Raw genomic sequence first — 22500 nt, forward strand, 5'->3', positions numbered from 1 at the left:
TGGAAACTCTGGCAAGCAAGTTAACAGAAGACAAACAGAAACCAGAGCCTGGGACCAATTTCTAGAACCTACCAACATTTGAGGAGAAACCTAAAAACGTATTTGTTTACTAGATTCCTGGATAACTGTAACTGAAAATCTCATTAACTGTAATTCAATTCTCTTTTGTAAACTGCATAGAACATAATGGTATTGCGGTATAGAAGTAAGTTTTTATGTTATGTTATGATTTGAATAATAATGACCAGACAACAAAAGAACAAAATAATTTTATTTCTGTTTTGTGATTTCAATATGTCAGATTTAAAATGTGTATCCTGCCAGAGCTGGTGTTAGACAGCGGGTGTGAGCTAGGACCTAACAGAAAGAGAAAAAGTCTTTTTTGTTTGTTTACTTTGTTTACACCACAGTACCAGCGTGGGTAGGAGAGGCAAAGGAGGGTAGGGTGGGTGAAGAGCTACAAAATAAACCTGCCAGGATGTTTGAAAAAAACACCACAATTGGACAGGAAAATCGAATCAAAAAATCAATTCAATAGGTTGAATCGAATCAAAATTTTTTCCCCTGAATTGGGCAGCACTAGTTGCTGTACAGGAAAATACTAGAACTATCTTTTAAATGTTGGAAATGCTCCTTGATACCAGCAATGATGGTTGAATCTGCGCAGTAACAGATGCTTGAGCAACTGGGCATGTGAAGGAAGGACGTTGCAGATGGTAGGAGTCTGATCAGCAGACAAAGCACTCGTTGCCACATCAAAGGCAGATAAGACCATTTGGATGTGGGAGGGGCCAATCTTGTAATGGACTGGCTATCCAGACATGGCAACAGAGCAGTGGGGCACCTTACAGGGCACTGCTGTGAACTTCACAAAAAGGATGTCAGATAAACATCTCACCAGAACTCCCTTATAGGTTATGGTGAGCCCCCCAAAAAACCTCCAAACCCCACTATACCCACCTATCTATAATACCAATAGCTCTTATGGCTGCAGGTGGCACCTATATGGCAGTAGAGTAAGGGTGGGGGTGATGGGTGCACATGTTTCACCATTAATGTAGTTGTTAGATTGGCTTATGGGCCTGGGTCCTCCTCTCTGTAGTTCACTAGCCCTCCCCCTAGGCCAGGGGTGCCCACACTTTTTGGGCTTGCGAGCTACTTTTAAAATGACCAAGTCAAAATGATCTACCAACAATAAAATTTAAAAAAAACCCACAAAGCACACTGTACGCATAGAAAATGTTAATTATCATTCCTATTCCAGGGTTTTTCAAAGAGGTCAAAGCAGATGACTCTATGCACTGTCACCTCACTAACAACCATACAAAAACAGACAAATACCCCCTCCCTTTTTACTAAACCACGATAGCAGTTTTTAGCGCAGGGAGCTGCGCTGAATGCCCAGCGCTGCTCTCGACGCTCATAGGCTCCCTGCGCTAAAAGCCTCTATTGTGGTTTAGTAAAAGGGGACCACAGTGTAAAACATAGACAGCAGATATAAATTCAGATACATTTTGATCACTAAATTTAAAATAAAATCATTTTTCCTACCTTGTCTGGTGATTTCATGAGTCTCTGGTTGCACTTTCTTCTTTTGATTGTGCATCCAATCTTTCTTCCCTTCTTTTAGCCTGTATGCTTCCTCTCCTCCTGACCTCATTCCCCCCCCAACATTTTCTTCCTCTCTCCCTGCCCTCTCTTTCTTTCTCTCTTCATGCCCCCTTTCTTTTTTTCTGTTTCTCTTCTTTCCTTCTGTCTCCCTGCCTGCCCTCTTTCTCCCTCCCTGCCCTCCCCCAAGCCACTGCCACTGCCATCGGATAACAGGCTGCTGGCCAAGCTCTCCCTGCTTCGGGCCCACCAGCATTCCTCTCCCCGACGTCAATTCTGCCATTGGAGAGGAAGTTCCGCTGGCCAGAACTTCCTCTCCGACGGCAGAATTGACGTCGGGGAGAGGAAGGCTGATCGGCCCAAGATCGACCTATTGGGAGAAATGCTGCTGGGTCCTGCCTTTGAGGAAACAGAAAATAGGCAGGACCTGGCAGCAAGAAAAGCAAATCGCAAGCTTCACTGACCTGTCTCCCACTTTAGCCTGTGAACGGGGCTCTAACATGTGTGTGCCGGCTTCCCTTCTCTCTCCCCCCCCCCCCCGACATAACTTCCGGTTTCAGAGGGAAGAGAAGGGAAGCCCGGTACAAGCACACGTTAGCCCCCGGAGCACAAGTTCTTCAAGCCGGTTTTTTTAAAAATGTTGAGCAGCGGTGGCAGCAGCAGAATTCAGGAGCGGGCTGGTCAGGAGGGGAAAAAAAAGAGAAGGGAAGGGAACCCGCTCTGCGATCGACTGGGGTCGCCTGAGCGAGCGACCTGTCGATCGCGATCGACGTATTGGGCGCCCTAGGCTATTTAAGACACTTGTGTGCAGCTGTACTACGTTTTCCTGTACCAGGTTGCTGATGTTCTGGAGATAGGCATGTACTTCTATATTCTGATCTTTGTGGGGGTGTGAGGGGGTCAGTGAACACTGGAGAAGTGTGTGTGGTTCTTTACTTTGTCTCTGCAGTGGTTATCTGGTCGTTTTGGATACCTTTTTGGCACTTATACCTGTTTTTACATCATCTAACTCACAACATTTAAGTTTCATCCAGGATGTCTAGTAAAACATTCGATTATCCCTGTAGGATGACTAAGTGTAGATCGGCCCACATCCCGCCCACATACTGCCCTTACCATTCCTCCAGATATGCCCCTTTCAGCTCTGGGTGCACAGCAGCATTCAGAGACATAAAAAGTCCCGTGACACATCCAGAAAGTCGGTTTGATCAGCACTTGGATGACCTGTCTTAGGTCGTCCAAATGACGACTTGGGCAGGTTTTTAGACGTGTTTAAGTTTTGGAAATGAGCCTCGTAGTTCTTGGATTTAATTTAATATGATTAAAATCCAGGATGAAACCTGGCCAAATCAGCCTTCATGAGCCTCTTAAGGGCAGAAATTGTTGTATAAAATGTTTCAGAGTTGGAGGAAATGTTGCTGGCTTTGGGTATTTACAGAATTCTTGGCACCATTAGACAAGTGAGAGAAATCTGGTTCTTTTTTTTTTTTAATGTATTTTATTCACGGTAGAGGAATGCAAATAATTAAATGACCACAGTCAGATTACAACTAAAACAAAACATAGCTCAATCAGTAATATACAGAAGGTAAGCATGTAGAGGCTAAGTCAAGCTCAATAACTAAAGAATAGTGGTTTTTGTACTTGCTTTGTTTACAAGACCTAATGTGTGGTAGAATTTTTTTTTCTCCAACTAAGCCTAAAAAGGGTAGTTGTGAACAAAAGAATAAGGATACACTATTTTTCACTGCCATTTCAATGATTTGGTTTTTGAACTTTTCTGTTGTCATTGTTACAGTAACTTTTTGTCTGATGGAAAGATCTTGATCTTTGTGTTTGGCCTCCAGTAGATATTTGCTCTTTCTTTTGCCCTGAAGTAGATGGGATGTTAGTGCTGTTATCTTTCTGATTCACCACTTCTAACATTTTAGGATGAAAACGCTGCAAGTATCTTGTTAAATCTGATGCACTTGTAGATGCATTTTTGCCAGAACCGCTAAAGCCACTAATTTTTACATCACGTATTTTTCATGATCATCATCTTCTATAATACCCTGACACACAAAATACTTCCCATCTGTTGTAAAGTGTTCAAAAACAACTGACTTCATTAATACTCTTTTTTGCCATTGTAACTTTCTTCATAGGGTGCCACTTTCACTAATAATATAAAAAGTATCATAAAATATATTACATTTTGTAATCATCAAAGAATTTGATATCAAAATATATTCTAAAAGTAAAACATCCTGAAAAAAATGGGTTAATCAAATTATTATTTGTCAAAGGGGCCAAAGGAGACTACGAGGAAAAAATAGCCAATGAGGCGAAAAACTTCAAGACGTTCTTTTGATATATTAAAGAGAAACGACCCGCGAAGGAAGCAGTGGGACCGTTGGATGACCTGGGAATAAAGGGAGCGCTAAAGGAGGACAAAGCAATCACTGACAGACTGAACATGTTTTTTGCGTCTGTATTTACCGAAGAGGATATACACAGCATACCGATCAGGCTATATGCAGGAAGTGAAAACGGGAAACTGACAGGGTTAATGGTCAGTCTAGAAGAGGTATGCAGGCAGATTGATAGGCTTAAGAGCGATAAATCCCCGGGACCGGATGGCATCCATCCGAGGGTCATCAAGGAACTGAAAGGGACCATTGCTGGACTGCTTCAACTAATAGCCAATCTGTCGATCGAATCGGGAAAGATTCCGAAGGACTGGAAGGTGGAGAATGTTACGCTGATCTTCAAAAAAGGTTCGAGGGGAGACCTGGGAAACTACAGACCAGTGAGTCTGACCTCGGTACCGGGATAGATGGTAAAGGTGCTGATAAAGAACCGCATCATTGATCACCTTGACGGATACGGGCTGATGAGGACCAGCCAGCACGGCTTCAGCAAAGGCAGATCTTGTTTAACAAACCTGCTGCACTTCTTCGATGGAGTAAACAGGCAGATAGACAAGGGAGACCCGGTCAACATTGTATATCTTGACTTTCAGAAGGTGTTTGACGAGGTTCCGCATGAACAACTACTTCGGAAAATTGCGAGCCATGGAATCGAGGGTGAAATACGTGGATTAAAAACTGGCTGGAGCATAGGAAACAGAGAGTGGGGGTAAATGGACAATACTCGGACTGGAAGAGTGTCACCAGTGGGGTGACGCAGGGCTCGGTGCTTGGACCCGTGCTTTTTAACATCTTTATGAGCGATCTGGACATAGGTACGACGAGTGAGGTGATTAAATTTGCGGACGATACAAAGTTATTCAGAGAAGTAAAGACGCAGAGGGATTGTGGAGATCTACAACGTGACATAATCAGGCTCGAGGAATGGGCATCGATATGGCAGATAATGGTTCAACGTGGACAAGTGTAAAGTGAAGCATTTCGGTAACGAAAATCTCATGCACGAATACAGGATGTCCGGAGCGGTACTTGGAGAGACCTCCCAGGAAAGGGATTTGGGAGTTCTGAAGCCATCTGCGCAATGTGTGGTGGCGGCGAAAAGGGCGAACAGAATGCTAGGAATGATAAAGAAGGGGATCACGAACAGATCGGAGAAGGTTATCATGCCACTGTACCGGGCCATGGTGCGCCCTCACCTGGAGTACTGCGTACAGTACTGGTCCCCTTACATGAAGAAGGACATGGTACTACTCGAAAGGGTCCAGAGAAGAATGACTAAGATGGTTAAGGGGTTGGAGGAGCTACCGCACAGCAAAAGATTAAAGAAACTGGGCCTCTTCTCCCTCGATCAGGTACTGAAGGGGATAGACTTAGTAGGTAAGGACAAGGTAGGGAGAACGAGAGGGCACTCTCTAAAATTGAAAGGGGATAGATTCCGTCCAAACATAAGGAAGTTCTTCTTCACCCAGAGAGTGGTGAAAAACTGGAACGTTATTCTGGAGTCTGTCATAGGGGAAAACACCATCCAGGGATTCAAGACTAAGTTAGACAAGTTCCTGCTGAACAAGGACGTACGCTGGTAGGGCTAGTCTCAGTCTCAGTTAGGGCGCTGGTCTTTGACCGGAGGGCCGCCTCGTGAGCGGACTGCTGGGCATGATGGACCACTGGTCTGATCCAGCAACGACAATTCTTATGTTCTTATGTTATGTTCTTAAATAAGAAATTTAAACGTATTTGCGTGACCTACAATTTAACACTATTAGGAGTCAGAGTCAGCACATTTTCATTGACTGACTCCAGCAACCCAAAAATTGCTTTTGGAAATCCTGCTAGGTACTTGTAAACTGGATTGGCTATTCTTTGCTCTGACCCAGTATGGGAACTCAGTTTTGCCACTTCACATTGATGTTTTCTTAATGAAACTGAAATCAGCTTTTATTTTTTTTTCTACTTGCTAAAACCTAATTGAAATTGTTTTAATAGTGAGGATTGTGAAATATTGACTGCCTAATTTCTAAAGAAGCACTGGTGCGGTGGTTTGCTTTTTGTTTGGTTTTCTCTCTCACTGTTTAAATCATCTTGCAACATTTTATTGCTAATAACGCAATTAGATTTGACACTATTCAGACTTGCTTTTGTATGTGGTTTTTTTGCTTATGATTAGCTCACTACTTTTCACATTTGGTGTCATAGCTGCTCCTCTTTCTTTGTCCCTCCTCCCCTTGCTCACCAGTTGTCAGGTGATGGAGTTTAATTTTTCTCTAACTGTTTGTCTTGTTGAAAGCTGTTTTCCCCTCTGTCCTGTCTTTGATCTGAGCATGTGCAGGTTAGGCTGTTGATCTCCTAAGGCTGTTTATTTTTTGTGATAACACCTAGTCCTGAGAGATAAGGGGAACAGATTGGAAAACATTGAAAGTGCTTTAATTCCTTTTACAGGTAACAGAAACAAACAATAACTCTTCCTTGTGAGTGCTTTTGTCAACAGTAGCTTGTTGCTGTATCTAGAGAGATTACTGTTTTTGCTTCACATCATCTTGCTGTATTCCATAATATGAAAATATTTATACAAACCTTGTTAGTTATGTTCCAGTGTCCAATAATTCTTTGTCCTTGTGTGATGCCAAGTCCTGTCTGGTTCCAAGCAGGATAATAGTATAACTAACTCAGAATTTAAATGCAGTAGTTACTGCTAATCAAGATGTTCAAGTTAGCGATCATACTCTTGGGGTTTTTTTGTTTGTTTTCTTGAAAAGACTGAAGTGCTCTGACACTATGGGCTAGATTCACTAACCCGTTTTTCCTGGGCAATCCGTGGCCGATCCTAGCAGGCCTGACGAATTCTCAAATGGGAAAAATTCAAATGAGAGCGATCGGAAGAACGCCCTCATCTGGCTGACATGGATCGCTAGTGTTCGATCTCGCGCATGTGCAGACCATCTGTAGATGGTCTGTGCATATGTCCAGACCCCTCTGAGCCATGACTTCTTAAAAAAAAATTTATTTTATTTTTACTTTTTTGTTTACTTTTTTGTAGCCCAGTGAGCCCGTGGTTTAAACCTCGCTTTAAACCCACGGGTTGAAATCATGGGCTCGCAGTGCGGGGAAGGGCAGGAAAGATTCAGGGCGGCAGGCAAGAGAAAACCTTGGACAGGCAGGCGAGATGGGGAAGAGCAGGGCAGCGATTCAGGGCAGAGCAGGGAGGCGAGATGGGGAAGAGCATGGCAGCAATTCAGGGCAGAGCAGACAGGAGAGATCGGGGAAGAGCAGGGTGGTGATTCGGGACAGAGCAGGCAGGAGAGATGGGGATGAGCAGGGCGGCGATTCGGGGCAGAGCAGGCAGGAGAGATCGGGGAGGAGCAGGGTGGCGATTCGGGACAGAGCAGGCAGGAGAGATCGGGACAGAGCAGGGCAGAGACTCGGGGCAGAGTAGGCAGGAGAGATTACGGAAGAGCAGGGTGGCGATTCGGGACAGAGCAGGCAGGAGAGATGGGGATGAGCAGGGCGGCGATTCAGGGCAGAGCAGGCAGGAGAGATCGGGGAAGAGCAGGGTGGCAATTCGGGACAGAGCAGGCAGGAGAGATCGGGGCAGAGCAGGGCAGAGACTCGGGGCAGAGTAGGCAGGAGAGATTACGGAAGAGCAGGGTGGCGATTCGGGACAGAGCAGGCAGGAGAGATGGGGATGAGCAGGGCGGCGATTCGGGGCAGAGCAGACAGGAGAGATCCGGGGAAGAGCATTGGGGTGGCAGGCAGGAGAGATTTGGGACAGCAGAGAACAGGTCTTAAATGGAGCTGGAGAGTCGGAAAGACATTTTCGACTGGTCTCCAGCAGTCACTTCTTGGGTTGATCGGCCAGCCCAGTCGGTTTAAAAAATTTTGTTGGTGAATCGCATCCCTGTCTACTTTGCATGCGTTTCCCCTCATTTGCATGCATGTATTAGAAGCGGATCGCAAGAGAGGTTAGTGAATCGGGCCGAAGTAAATAAGTACTGGTACACATCTACTGGTTCCACTCCATTCAGTATTTTATAGACATCTATCATATTTCCCCTGAGCCGTCTTTTCTCCAGGCTGAAGAGTCCTAGCGGCTTTAGCCCTTCCTCATAGGGAAGTTGTCCCATCCCTTTTACCATTTTCATTGCTCTTCTCTGTACCTTTTCGCATTCTGTTATATCTTTTTTTGAGATACGGCGACCACAATTGCACACAGTATTCAAGGTGTGGCCACATCATAGAGTGATACAAAGGAATTATAACATTTTCATCTTTTGTATTCCATTCCTTTCCTGATAATTCCTAGCATTCTATTTGCTTTCTTAGACGCCACCACCACACTGAGCTGAAGTTTTCAACGTATCCTCAACAATCCTTTTCCTGGACGGTGACTTTTAACGTGGAAGCATGCATCATGTAGCTAAAGTTTGGGTTCTTCTTTCCCACATGCATCACTTTGTACTTTCTAATAAAATTAGTGAGGAGAAAAAACATGAGTACCATGGATTGTAGTAGCTCGTTACAAAAGTCACTGTTCCTGACATTGCATAAATATGCATGAGAGAGATTTGCATATACTGCTCCTTGGTGTGCAGATCTGTCTCATGCATATTCATTTTGAATATTTTGAAATCTGGCCAGACTGTGGACCTCAAGAACCGGAATTGAGTAGTCCTGCTGTATGGATTCATCTCAGTGCAGTTAGCGCTTGCCTAACCTATGACCCCTGGGCCAGAGAACCCAGCCAGAATCTGGCCCACTAAGGGCTTTTTCTGGTCCTTGGAAGCTTGGCAGTTGTGGTGTTTGCAGTGGGATTCTTGCTTCTTAGCTGCAGGTTGGCTCTCTAAGCACAAGCTGCATGATTCTGGAAGTTTGGATTGATTTTGCAGTTTTGAGCCTGGCAAAACTTGAAACTGTGAGACCAACCCGAACTTCTGGTAACGCTTGGCTCAAATTTGCAGAGCCAAGTCGTGGTGGGGAAACAGGAATAACCTTTTATTTTTTTTCAGCTGAAGCCAGGTGAGTGAAAATAAATTGGTGAAGATTAGGGGGTTATATGAGCAGTAATGAGACTAGATAAAAACTGGGAAGAGGATGATGCACTTTCATATTTGATGAAGCATGCAGCAAAATACAACAGTGCATGCTTTTGGCCCTCCAGTGTTACATAGAAGCATAAATAGGCCATATGGTCTTTTTATCTAGTCTTCCTAACTATGCCATCTACTATCTCCTCTTTTCCCCATGGGAGGGGCTTTATACAACCTGGGCCAATCAGAGACTCTTCAACTCCAACTTGACTTATCACAAAAAAATTAGTGCAGTAGTCAGAAAATGCTTCTACAGATTGAGGATGATCCGCTCACTATATAAAATCCTGGACTCCACATCTATTGAAGTTGGAGTTGAAGATAACGCCTAATAATTTTATTGAAGTAACTATTTCCAGTGGGGTCGATTTAATTTGGATTGGGCAGGAAAGCTGAATTCTCTTTCTGTTTGTAAAGAGCATGGATTTAGATTTCTCGATATTCAATGATAACATGTTCTCATTAAACAGTTACTGAGTAGTTCCAATTTAGAGTTAATTTCTTGTATCTCAGTGGGATTTTCAGGATCTAAAGCATGTATAATTTAGATGTCGTCAGCATAGATTGAAAAATCGATTGATTGGCCTAATGTAAGAAGGGGTGCAAGAAAAATGTTAAAAAGCAGAGGGGAGAGAATTGATCCTTGTGGAATCCCGAAAGAAGTTTTAAACTGATTAGAGGATGTTTTATTAAAGGTGACTGTTGAATGGCGATCAGTAAGATACGAGATGAACCAATCCAAAATTTGTTCATTTATACCAGTTGTTTGGAGACGTTGCAGAAGTAGGTTGTGATCGATCATATTGAATGCTGCAGAAAGGTCTAAAGAAATTAGAAGAACCAATTTGTGATGGTCTAGATCAGGCGTAGGCAATTCCAGTCCTCGAGAGCCAGAGCCAGGTCAGGTTTTCAGGATATCCACAATAAATATGCATGAGATAGATTTGCATCTCAAGGAGGCAGTGCATGCAAATCCATCTCATACATATTCATTGTGGATAACCTGAAAACCTGACCTGGCTCTGGCTCTCGAGGACCGGAATTGCCTACCCCTGGTCTAGATGATAAAGAATGGTAGTTGACAAACATATAAGGGAATATTCAGTCGAATGATGTGTCCTAAAACCTGTTTGGTTGGGATTTAATACGTTTATGCTTTCCACAAATTCTGAGATCTGATTGAAGACTATTTTTTTGGTGAGTTTAGCCAAAAAAGGAATATTGGCTATTGGACAGTAGTTTGTTATATCGGATGGGCTTAACGTGAAATCTTTAATTATTAGGTATATTGTGGCTTCTTGCCAGGCTTTATGTACTGAAGCAGTAGATAAACTGGATTTGACCAGATCATGGATTTGAGTGCCGAAGATTGAAAAAAATTGTTTTAGAATTATCGGGGGGATTATATTGGAAAGAGAACCTTTGAGATTCATGGTCATCATTGTTCGTTGTATCTCTGCTAGTGAGGGAATTGAAAAATGCAAGCATGCAAAGAAAGAGAGTTTAAGTTTCAAGTTTATTGACTTTTAATATACCGACCATCAACAAGTATCTGACCGGTTTACAATAAAAATTGTAAAAAGATAAATAAATAAAAAATAATGAAAGTGCACACCAAAGACATTAACTAGACAGACTTGAAGGTGAGGGAGAGTAGGAAGGATGGGGGGAGAGTTACATGTTAAAAGTAGAAAGGAGAGAGAGGGAAGAGGGTAAAACATATAGGGTGGGATCGCTATTAGTTTGTTGGGGAAGAGTGATCAAATTTTTTCGATAAAAAAATTAGCTAGTTCTTGGGCAGATGGAGTGTTGCTATTAGTATTGCAAACTTTTTTTTTTCCCTTGTCCGCTGAAAGAGATTTGACGATGACATATAATGCCGAAGTGTTTTTGATTTTAGAAATGCAATTAGAGTAGAATTTTTTTTTTGTATTGTTAAGATTGTTTTTATAGTATTGCGCATGCCTTCTATATTTATTTAAGTTTGGGATTTGTGTTTACACCATTTTCTTTCTAAGCCACACATTTGTTTTTTTTAGTAGTGCAGTAAATCATGGATTTTTACCTTTCTTGGCTGAAATTGTGCAAGGCTGGTAAGGGACTAAGGCATCTAACAGCAATTTAATTGACGCATTCCAAGCTGAGATCTTATCATCTATTGTTGGGTCTATGACTCCTTCCTTCTTTAGACTAAAAGTTTCTTGAATGTCTGTAGCCTGCAGTTTGCTGTAGTCATGATACCTGAGATATCACTAAATGTACATTTGTTCATAAGATAAGTAAGGATAATGAAGTTATGATCAGACCATGGCACAGGTTTGTTAGAGCTAATTGAAAAGTTGGAAATAAGAGAAGTTGGAACAAGCACCATATCCAAAGTATGACCTGCTTTGTGAGTTGGAGATGTTATCAGAGGATGCAAACTCAGGTCAGAAAATAGAGTAGATAGTTCAGCTGAAAATGAATTGTTTAGGTCCTCAAAGTGAATATTAAAGTCACGTAGTATGATAGGCTTTGAGGTGGAAGTACAGAAGTCAAAAATGAGTGATTGAATGAAAGTAATCTTATCTCTACAGATGGGTGGAGGTAAATATACAAGTAAACAGCCTATAGAGGGGTCATTAGTAAGTTTAAACTGTATGAATTCAAGCAGAGAATTGTTTGATGAATGCTCAGTGTCCATTATAAGAGAAATGCGATGAATAATGGCAAGTCCGCTCCCTTTTTTCCTTAAGCGATTATTATAAAGATAAGAGAATCCTGTTGGACAAGTATAGGTGAGATAGGCTTCTTCTCCCTCAGACAACCATGTTTCCGTAATGCATAGAAAATCAAGATTATGTGCAAGAATATTATCAAGTAGGAGGATGGTGCTTTGATTTAATTGATCTTGAATTAATCAGTTCGAATCTAAGGGGAGTTGTGTTTGAGGAGGTAGAAGCCTCCGAATGGTTCGGTTAGAGATTTCTATGCGTTGCAGGGTTCTAAAGCCCATAGGTTTTAGTACATTATCCTGGCGTTGATTCCAGATTACTGGTATCTGGAATGTTTGGGAGAGCATAGTAATTTTTGAACTGCTGATTAGTAAACTGAAAATGAGTAAGGCAGGCGAGATTTTGCTTGAATTTGGTTGGGATGGACTCCTCAGCCCCTATTCTGTTGAATATATGTATAGATTGTGCTTCTTTGCCAGTGGATGAGCGTCAGAGTATTGCGGCATACAGGTGGAGCGGGCAGGAGTTTAGGGCTTCGCGTCCTCCGGATCCTCTAGAGCTAGGGAGCTAACATGGGTCCGGGATATGGGCAGAAAATTCTGCCCAGTGTCTGTTTTGAATAATGGCACCAAATGTAAGCACACTGAGTCAGGGGACTTTTTCCGTGCAGCGCCAGAGACATGGCCTCTGCTGTAGGGTGAGAGTTTTCACCAGCCTTTACTCAGCTGTTATGGAGAGCGTATACCACAGACCCCCCCACCCAGATCTTTTGATGCACTGGGTGGGCATGTTGCCCACGCCTCTACTGGGACTCTCCATGCCTGTCACTATGGACCAGAATTGCCCCCGTTGGCATATTGTATTGTATGCCCCAGTTCGCTGATTGTATAGCTTTACTTCATTGTGAACCTTGTAATTCACTAACCTTGTAACTCACTTTGTAATTCACTGACCGTTCAATGTTCTCTTATCTACCTATACTCTGTAATTCGCTGTTTGTACAGCTTTTCTTCATTGTGAACCGCCTAGAAGTCGCAAGACTATGGCGGTATAGAAAAATAAAAGTTATTATTAATATTATTATTATATGTTTCATTGATGAAAACTTAGTTGTTAGAGGCGCACACTTAGCATGAAGGAAAGACTAAAAAGGTTAGAGTTCTTCAGCTTGGAAAAGAGACAACTGAGGGGAGATATGATTGAAGTCTACAAAATCCTGAGTGGAGTAGGATGGGTACAAGTGGATCGATTTTTCGCTCCATCAAATATTACAAAGACTAGGGGACACTCAATGAAGTTACAGGGAAATTCTTTTAAAACCAATAGGAGGAAATATTTTTTCACTCGGAAAATAGTTAAGCTCTGGAACGCATTGCCAGAGGTTGTGGTAAGAGTGGATAGCATAGCTGGTTTTAAGATGGGTATTAGAGGAGAGGTGTTGGAATAGTTTCGGTTCTTTCTCATGTTTCGCACCTATCAAGTTCTTTTCAATAATGATCTTTCAGGTATTTGGAATAATTCATCTGGCGTTCCGCAAGGTTCACCATTGTCCCCAGTGCTCTTTAACATATATATGTCATCATTAGGTAAGCAGTTGTCCCAGCTAGGGATAAAGCTATTTCTCTAGCAACAGAAGTATTAGGTCTAATGGAGCAATGGATGACTGAATTTAGACTGAATTTAGACAGAAAAAATGAAGTTTATTGTAGCTTCACCGTGCCCATTTGATACTAAAACATTGCGTATAAATAAATTCAGCTATCCTATTCAATTTATCCTTAAAATTTTGAGAATACCGGACCAGGGCTTGACTATGAAGAACCAGGTGGACTCTTTGGACAGAAAGGGTTTCTTTACTCTTTGGAAGCTTTGGTCCGTTAGGGCGTATTTTGATGTTTCATCATTTAGAGTTTTGGTACAGTCTCTTATACTAAGCCAGCTTGATTACTGCAGTATTGCCTATTTGGCAATTTCCAGAACAATATGGAACGATTGCAAATAGTACAAAATGCGGCGGTCAGGCTGATTTTTAGGTTGAAGAAATATGATCACATAACACCCGCCTATCGAGTACTGTATTGGCTGCCAGTGGAGGCGCGGATGAGGTTTAAGTTTGGTTGCTTCTGTTTTAAGGCTTTGTTTGGTTTAGCTCCCAAATATATAATTGATCTTTTCTCTTTTGCAACCAACAGATATAAGAGAAACTCACATCTGAATTTTGTTTTTCCACCTGTTAGAGGATGTAAACTTAAAAACCATCATCAAAATTTTTTTTCATATCAAGCAACATTATGGGATAAGGATTTAGAACAATTGCTTTTGCTTACTGACACTTATGGGGAATTTAGGAGACATCTAAAAACATATCTGTTTTTGAAGTATTTAGGCAGCTAATTTGTAAAAATTTTATTATGCACTATTTTGATCATTTTACTGTCTCTAATTATTGGCTTTTAACTTTTTTAGTTCTATTCAACTTCTTTTATTTTTTTTTTTACTATTTTAAACCGCATAGAACTTTACAGCCTTGTGGTATATAAACTGATATTATTATTATCATAGTCTGTTATTGAGAAAGACATGGGGGGAAGCCACTGCTAGCCTTAGATCAGTAACATGGAATATTGCTACTTTTTTGGTTTTGGCTAGGTACTAGTGACCTGGATTGGCCACTGTGAGAAAGGGCTTGATGGACCTTTGGTCTGACCCAGTAAGGCTATTCTTAAGTTCAAGCTGCAGTGTAGGTAAGAGAGGCTTCTGTTGGCTGGCTAAGGAATGTCTGAATACAGATGAGCTACAGTATGGGTAAGAGAGGCTTCCTGCCTTTTGTGTACTATAGAGAGGGAGACAAGTGCTGAGGGAGACTCTGGAAAGGAAAGAGTACACACAGACCATTGAGCACTGGATTATATGTGTTGTGAGGGAAAGAGAGGCTGAGGGGAACACACATAGACTATGAACTTGCAATGAATCACCAACAAGTAAATGTCCATTTTGATGGGCTCTTTTCAAGAGTATGTGAAAGCAGTAGATTTTGTAATGTGAGTTAACAAGACAAGCCCAACAATCTTAGCTGCACCATGCAATTTCACACCTTTAGCTCATTTGCATATTATACAATAAGATGCCAAAGATGCCCCTTTTTTACCACTGCATGTAACGTGTGAATAATTCATGTATTTCAGACCTGGCCAAAGCAAGGCTGGGTCAAATATGAAACAGAATGGCTTTTGTAGTAAAAAAAAAAAATAAATAAAAATAAAAATTGGATGATGTACAGTTGAGATATTTGCACCCAAAAAATGGCCAAAATTTGAATAAAGGACTAATCATTTCTTTGTGCAATTATATCTTTGCTTCCAATTGGCTGCAAATGGAAATCCTATGTGTCTTTCTTCTGTTTGTTCCATGTCATGTGCAATGACTGCTGGAACAGTTATGACTTGAATCGAAACACAGGTCAAGAGCAATGAATGAGTCAAACTAACATTTTTTGCCTACTTTGCTGGCTCATAACAGGGGAGGTAAATTAATGTTACATTCCAAACTTTGCACATTAAGTTAATAGTAGGGGTTGTATTGTAGGGTCATGAAATGGTTAACTGTTGTTTAAAATATTGCTCTGGCCTACATAGCTGAAGAAATTTTACAATCTATTGACTTCATCTGCTTAAAATGTATGTCCCTGCCTTACCACATTGTAAGCTAAATAGATAAGAGTTTGAGCCATGATGTACTCTGCCCTTCTGTACATTTAACATTTAGAACTGTAAGAGTTAGATAAGTGACCTGCTAGTGTGAGCTTAGGACCAATAATAATTGTAGAAAGTTATAGAAGTAACAAATGAAAATTGTAGTTTTTGCATATATTAGTTTGCGAAAAGGGCATAAAAGTCCGTGTATTTCCTGTTTCTGACACTCTAGTAGGCAGGCTATTAACTGCACTAGAGTCCGGTATACCGTAATAAATTTCTTGTACTTTCTTCACGCCTCTGACTTTGTGTATCCAAGTGACCTTTCAGTATTAATCCCCAAAATTTCAATTCTCTTGGAGGCTTTGTTGGGCTGTAGTGGCTAGACAAAGTTACCATTTTGGGTTATGCAGAGCACTGTATGTCAAGAGTGACCTCCATTCGACAGCCTCAAGGTTTGAAACCAATAGAGATCCACCTAAAAACTTTTACATGGGAACATCACACAAAATTTTATTCAATTTTGGAGGAGGTCGAGCAGGGATGATTTTTAATATTGGACTACTTGATAAGAAATGACTCAAAGAACAATTTGGCCGTTATTTCCAAGTGATCTGGACTAGTCTTTAGGAGATTATGTTGGATTCAGTGGACCATTGATCTGAGCCAGCAAGACATTTCTTTTTTTTTTATCAATAAATGTTTATTGAAAGTTTTGTAGTGTGAAAATATACAAACCAGAATATAAATATCAGGGACAACAAAAGTGAAGCAAGCACATAAAAAGCACACCAATTCACATAATGCTCCCCCATCAGTACAAATATCAAAGATGGCTCCCAACACTATAAACAAGCCCCCAATATTTATCAGTAAGCCAGCAAGACATTTCTTATGTGGATCACTTTACTATATATCAGAATCAAAGAAAACCTGCAACCTAATCAGCAATTTTATTGGCATTCTGTAAAGCATACTACATACTTTGCAATAGCAGAATCTTATTTTGCGGAAAGTGATAATATTGCATTAGACTAGATGTTCTGTTTGTCTTGAATAAATTGTAAGTTCCCTGTAAAGAAGGGATTGTTTCATAAATATCTGTGTACTGCACAGGCCATCTCCTCCCTTACGAGACTCATTAACTCTGCTCTACTATCAGGCTTGTTCTCCACAAAAATGGGCCACATTGCCTTGTCACCTATTCTGAAAAAAGCCGATCTCGACCCCTCCCTACCATCAAACTACCGTCCCATAGCAAATATCCCTCTACTTACCAAACTTCTAGAAACCATAGTTGCTACCCAGCTCTCCTCCTATCTTGAGAGATTCTCCATTCTTCACCCCTACCAACATGGCTTCAGACCCTGCTTTAGCACTGAATCCCTCCTAGTTTCCCTAATTTCAAAGGTACAACAACTACACTCACGTAACTACAATTCGATCTTTCCGCTGCTTTTGATGTTGTCCATCACGACATACTACTTTACCAACTTTCCGAGATTGGAATCGCTTCCACCGTCCTAATGTGGTTCTCAAACTTCTTACGCTCCCGTTCCTACACCGTCAACACAAATGGCACCATGTCCACTCCTTGGACTCCATCTTGCGGTGTCCCTCAAGGATCACCCCTTTCCCCTATTCTCTTTAACATCTACATGTCCTCCCTGAAACTCTTTCAACTATCCCCCCTGGAAACAATCTACACTTATGCAGATGACATCCTTGTCCTCCTTGAGACTGACCAGAACCTCACCAACTTCCACGAAAACATTACAGCTTGCATAATGAGACTCCGTGCCTGGTCCCTCTTGGTACAGATGAAACTAAACGAATCTAAAACAAAACTACTCTGGCTCGGCCCAAAATTCGAACACCTGCCCACACTTTTCACATTACCCACAGGCGATACACTACAGCTCGAGTTCTCATGCAAGGTCCTTGGTATCACTATCGATTCCTCTCTCTCCCTCAATGATCACCTCAACTCCTTGGCAAAATCATGCTTTTTCAGCCTTCACATGCTGAGGAAAGCTAGATCCTACTTCAGCCAAAAACACTTTGCCATCCTTGTCCAATCCATCATCCTCTCCAAACTAGATTACTGCAACGCCATCTACTTAAATCTATCAAAAAAAAGTATTCTAAGACTCCAGCTAATCCAGAATACTGCAGCCAAACTGATCTTCTCAAAACGCAAGTCTGACCATGCCTCCCCACTCCTTGCCAAACTTCATTGGCTCCCAATAATCTCCAGAATCCATTTCAAATGTTCCTGCCTGGCTTTCAAGATCATTCACGGAATCCTGCCTCCTCTTATCCCACTGTCTTTCAACTCCTCCAGTCCCGACTCCTCCAGAACTGCCCAAAGGCTTAAATTAGCCTTCCCCTCTCCACGCGGCATCCACTAATCAGGCAAACTGGGAAAATCCCTTCTCTTCAAAATCACAGGTCTTTGGAACGACCTCACCACCCCGCTGCGGAACCTGAGCTCCCTTCAGTTATTCCGCAAACAACTGAAAACCTGGCTTTTCAGCAAATTGTAGCTCTATCCTTCCCCCCTTTCTCTTCCCCCTTCTACACATAAGTTCATGTAATCCTTTTTCTTCTTCTCTACCCACTATTTTAAGTTCTTGTAAACCGTGTCGAGCTCCATTCGCATGGAGATGATGCGGTATATAAACTTAAGGTTTAGATTAGATTAGATTAGATAGTTGAAACATTATAGTAATAAGTAATGGAGTAAACATAAGAAATTCTTTATTGTATAGTTTTTGGCAGTACCTATCTGAGGCGATTGTGTTTCCATGTACCTTTCTTATATATTTTTTTAATTCATTTTTTAAAACTTGTTTTACAGATCTGACCATAATTTGGTTTTCGAGCTGGCACACTGAGGAAATAATTTGGCTGCCTGGAAGAGGTGGCTGAAAGCTCTTCCACCAACATGAATGAGGTGTCGGTTGTTAAAGAAGGCTGGCTGCAGAAGAGAGGTAGGTCTTAGAGAGGGCAGGAAGAGGGAAGGAGAGTGGAGTTCTAGGCTACATTTCACCCTGGGACAAATACAGGCAAAAGCACTTTGACTTTGGGGCTGTGTACTTTAGATTTTCCCAATCTAATCTTACTCCTAATGCAGTAAGGGTTTAGTGCTGAAAAATCTGCAGTGAAGCCAACACACTAAAGGGAAGCACCGTCGGCATGCTATATACAAACATGCTGAATTGAAGATAGCTCTTGATTTGTTTAAAACAAAAACATTTTTCCTTTGTTTCTTTTTTTTTCCTTTAGCGCCATATCTTCACTTCAATTCAGACCTGAAGTAAAGATAATACATGGGAGTAGCAGGGTCATCTAAGATCATCTGCAGTACTTAGCCTTAGCGGTGAGGTATCTATTACATCCACAGATCCCCTGAGATGATCTGGTCCAGGGCACCCAACACAGGGAGGCCCTTGACCATTGGAAGCGAAGAGTTGCATAAAGATGTGACTTTGGTGCCATAGCCTATTGCTAGGCTTAGAGAGTAAGTTCATCTACATTCTCATGGGTTATGCCAACCTGATGGCTGTGCTTTTAAATACTGAGCTGAGGAGCTCCCAGTGTTGAAGGACAAAGGCTGTAAAGCTCCTTCAATGTGTGAAGGAGAGTGGAGTGCACTGTATGACTCACCCCAAAAAACCGCTCTTGTAGCATAGCTCTACCTCATAGTCATAATCACTGGAAAAAAGATGCTAAGCCAAACTTTAGTTTTAACTTAAAAGGGGGAGTTTATGGTTTGTTTTATTGGGTTTAATAAACTGTCTTTTTTAAGCAATATCAAAGTAGTTGCAATATGTAGACAAGCAAAGAAACCTGGAAAGGAACTACAAAATAAGCCATGAAAGATAAAGGAAAATACTATATTAGAAAGAAGGGAAAATTAGCTGACATTGTTGATCCAGGTGAGGAGGAATTATAACTAGGGAGTGAGTGGTCAGTGGCATCATGATTCAGAGGTGGTTTAAAACAGGTGAATCTTCAAGCTAGATTTGAATTTCGGATAGGATAGATCTAAATAAAGCTGTTTTGGGAAAGAATTCCAGGGAGACTGTGTTAAATAGAACAATGCCGAGGAGTGAGTGGACTCAAAGTAGGCAGAAGATAAGGGAGGTAGGTAAAGTCTGTAGTCCTCCAAAGAGTGAAGAGTACAGGAGGGAGCATAGGGAATGATGAGAGAGGAGACTTTGGCATAGTGCTTAGAGCACCCTGAGATTGTGGGTTCAAACCCCGCACTGTTCCTTGTGACCCTGGCAACTCACTTAATTCTCTACTGCCCCAGGTACATTAGATAGAATATGAACCTACCGGGGACAGAAATCTGAATTTGAAAAGGGGTTAGGGAATCCAGTTGCTAAAGGGTGTATTTCTTGGCTTTATAAAATTTTACATGATGATAAGAATATGAAAACATCTTATATGAAAGCATGGGAAAAAGATTTTGGGGAAGGAATGGTCAATTGATGAGTGTGGGGTGATTGTATCACATCTTTTCCATACAGCTAGAGCAGCCACATTGATGGAAAATGCTATTAAACGTTTAGTACGATGGTATATTACTCCGGTTCTAATTAGTAAATGTACTAAGGAGAAAAATGATGGTTGTTGGAAAGGATGTGGGGAAAGAGGTACATTTTATCATATGTGGTGGGAATGTCAAAAGGTCCAGAAATATTGAGAGCAAGTATTTCATTATATGAGTAAGTAAATACAGATCCCTCTTGATATGATGCTGAGAGGGCACTCTTGGGAATTGGAGTAGAGGGTTTATCATGTAATGTAATGTAATTTATTTCTTATATACCGCTACATCCGTTAGGTTCTAAGCGGTTTGAAGAAAATATACATTAAGATTATAAATGAGAAGTAAGAAGGTACTTAAAAATTCCCTTACTGTCCCGAAGGCTCACAATCTAACTAAAGTACCTGGAAATTAATAAAGAAGAGAAAATAAAGATGGTTGAAAAAAGAAAAATTCTATGTGAACTTATAGGATGGAAATTAAACTGACAGTGAAGAACTGTATGAAAAATACATATGGAATGCAGTTAGAGAGGGTAGGTTACAATCTATTGATGGTATTTGTTTAATTGGAAGGTGTTAAGGTGGGTAATTTGGGGGAAGGTTATCTGAAGGTAGGTGAATCTTCTGGAGGTAAAAGAGGAGGGGTTAAGATATTTGGATGAATTTTTTGAAAAGCAGGGTTTTGATTTCTTTTCTGAATGTTTTGAGGTTGTCTGATATTGTCATAAGATTGGAGATGGAATGGTTGATTTTTGCTGCTTGTGTTGCCAGAAGGTTGTCAAACATTTTCTTGCGATGTGTGCCTTTGAGTGGAGGGAAGGCGAAAGGGTTCGAGGTTCTTCTGTGTCTTGAGGTGGAGATTTGGTTTAAGCGGTTGTTTAGATAGGAGGGGGAAGAGCCGTGTAATGCTTTGAATATCAGGCAGTAGAATTTGAATTGGATTCGTGCTTGTATGGGTAGCCAGTGAGAGTCTAAGAAGGCAGTTGTTATGTGATCATATTTTTTGAGTGAGTAGATCAATCTGAGGGCGGTGTTTTGTATGGTCTGGAGTTGTTTTATCATAGTGGCTGGACAAGGAAGATATAGGGAGTTGCAATAATCCAGCAGACCTAAGACTAGGGATTGGACGATTAGTCTAAATTGTGCTTGGTCAAAGAATTTTCTGATTTTACGGAGATTTCTCATGGTTAGAAAAGCTTTCTGTGTTGTTTTGTTGATCTGGGGCTGCATTGTGCAACATCTGTCTATCGTAACTCCTAGGAGTTTTAGTTCGGGTTGTATTGGGTATTTGGTATTTTTGATTTTCAGTTCAGTGATGGTAGGAGTTTGGGCTTTTTCGAGCAAAAGGAATTTTGTTTTTTCAGAATTTAGTTTTAGTTTGTGATCCATCATCCATTTTTCTACTGTGTCTAAGGTTGTTTCTAGCTTTGTTGTGGTGGTGGTTTCTGATGGGTCGAAGGGGAGGATTATGGTGATGTCATCAGCATAGCTGAAAGATGTGACATCTAGGGTATCTGCTCAACTTATTAAACTTATGGATTTGGCATTTATAGCTGCTCGATTAATATTGGCTCAGTAATGACGTACTCCAAATATACCTACTATAAGAGATATGAGAGATCATTTAGGAATGGTGTGTGAAAAATATAGATTGTTGGCCTTTTTAACAAAGGGTGAAGTTTAAAGATATATTGGAGAAATATATTGAATTGGAAAAAGAAGATTTTTAAAAGATCTAAACTGTATTTTATCCTATCCTTATGAAAAAAAAGTTCAGGCCTCCTAAGGGGGAGGGGGGAGTGGGATTGTTTTAATTATTTGTATGATAAGACGTGTTAATTTATTATTTATTGAGGCTATGAATAATGTCAAAATGTAATTTATGTCTTGTATTGAGATTATTACAATTTATATTCTTTTTGTAAAATAATTAAAATAAAGAATTAAAAAAAAAAAAGGAACCTACCGGGGACAGATAGAGAAAATGCTTGAATACCTGATTAGTAACCTGTTCTGAGCTCCTTTGGGCTAAAAAATCAAATAAATACAAGAGAATGTTAGAATATAGTATCCTATAGATTGGGTTGAGAACCTTAAATTTTATATGAAAATCCACAGGCAAATTGGTGGTGTTTGACTGGGGGGGGGGCAGGGGGAAACATGATCAGTACAATTTGCATAACAGAGAATCCTAATAGTAGCTAGGTTCTGTACAGACTGAAGTCTCTGTTGAAGAGCTTGAGTGAGTCCAGCATAGACAATGTTGTGATAATCCAGCCTTGATAAATTGAAAAAAATATCTAGAAAGAAGCTAAAAGGAGGAACTGCAAAAGTTAAAAATTTGTATTTAGTATGGACACAGTCTTAAAATATCTTTAAAAGCCCATTTATTAGAAAAGATCAGTGGAAGAACAGAATACTGACAGCATGGTTA

General features: G+C 40.9%; 1 protein-coding gene across 4 annotated transcripts in view; it reads left to right on the forward strand.

Annotated features, from left to right (window-relative positions):
- Positions 1-22500, forward strand: part of AKT2 (AKT serine/threonine kinase 2) — a 263142-nt gene that overhangs the window by 67155 nt on the left and 173487 nt on the right. For all 4 annotated transcript variants that reach the window (XM_033954597.1, XM_033954601.1, XM_033954599.1 and 1 more), the window contains exon 2: positions 18367-18499. In XM_033954597.1, the coding sequence (XP_033810488.1) occupies positions 18454-18499 (46 nt within the window). In that variant the 5' untranslated portion in view covers positions 18367-18453. The remainder of the gene's footprint in view (positions 1-18366; positions 18500-22500) is intronic.

Source organism: Geotrypetes seraphini, chromosome 8 (assembly GCF_902459505.1).
Source record: "Geotrypetes seraphini chromosome 8, aGeoSer1.1, whole genome shotgun sequence".
In the NCBI taxonomy this organism is placed as follows: domain Eukaryota; kingdom Metazoa; phylum Chordata; class Amphibia; order Gymnophiona; family Dermophiidae; genus Geotrypetes; species Geotrypetes seraphini.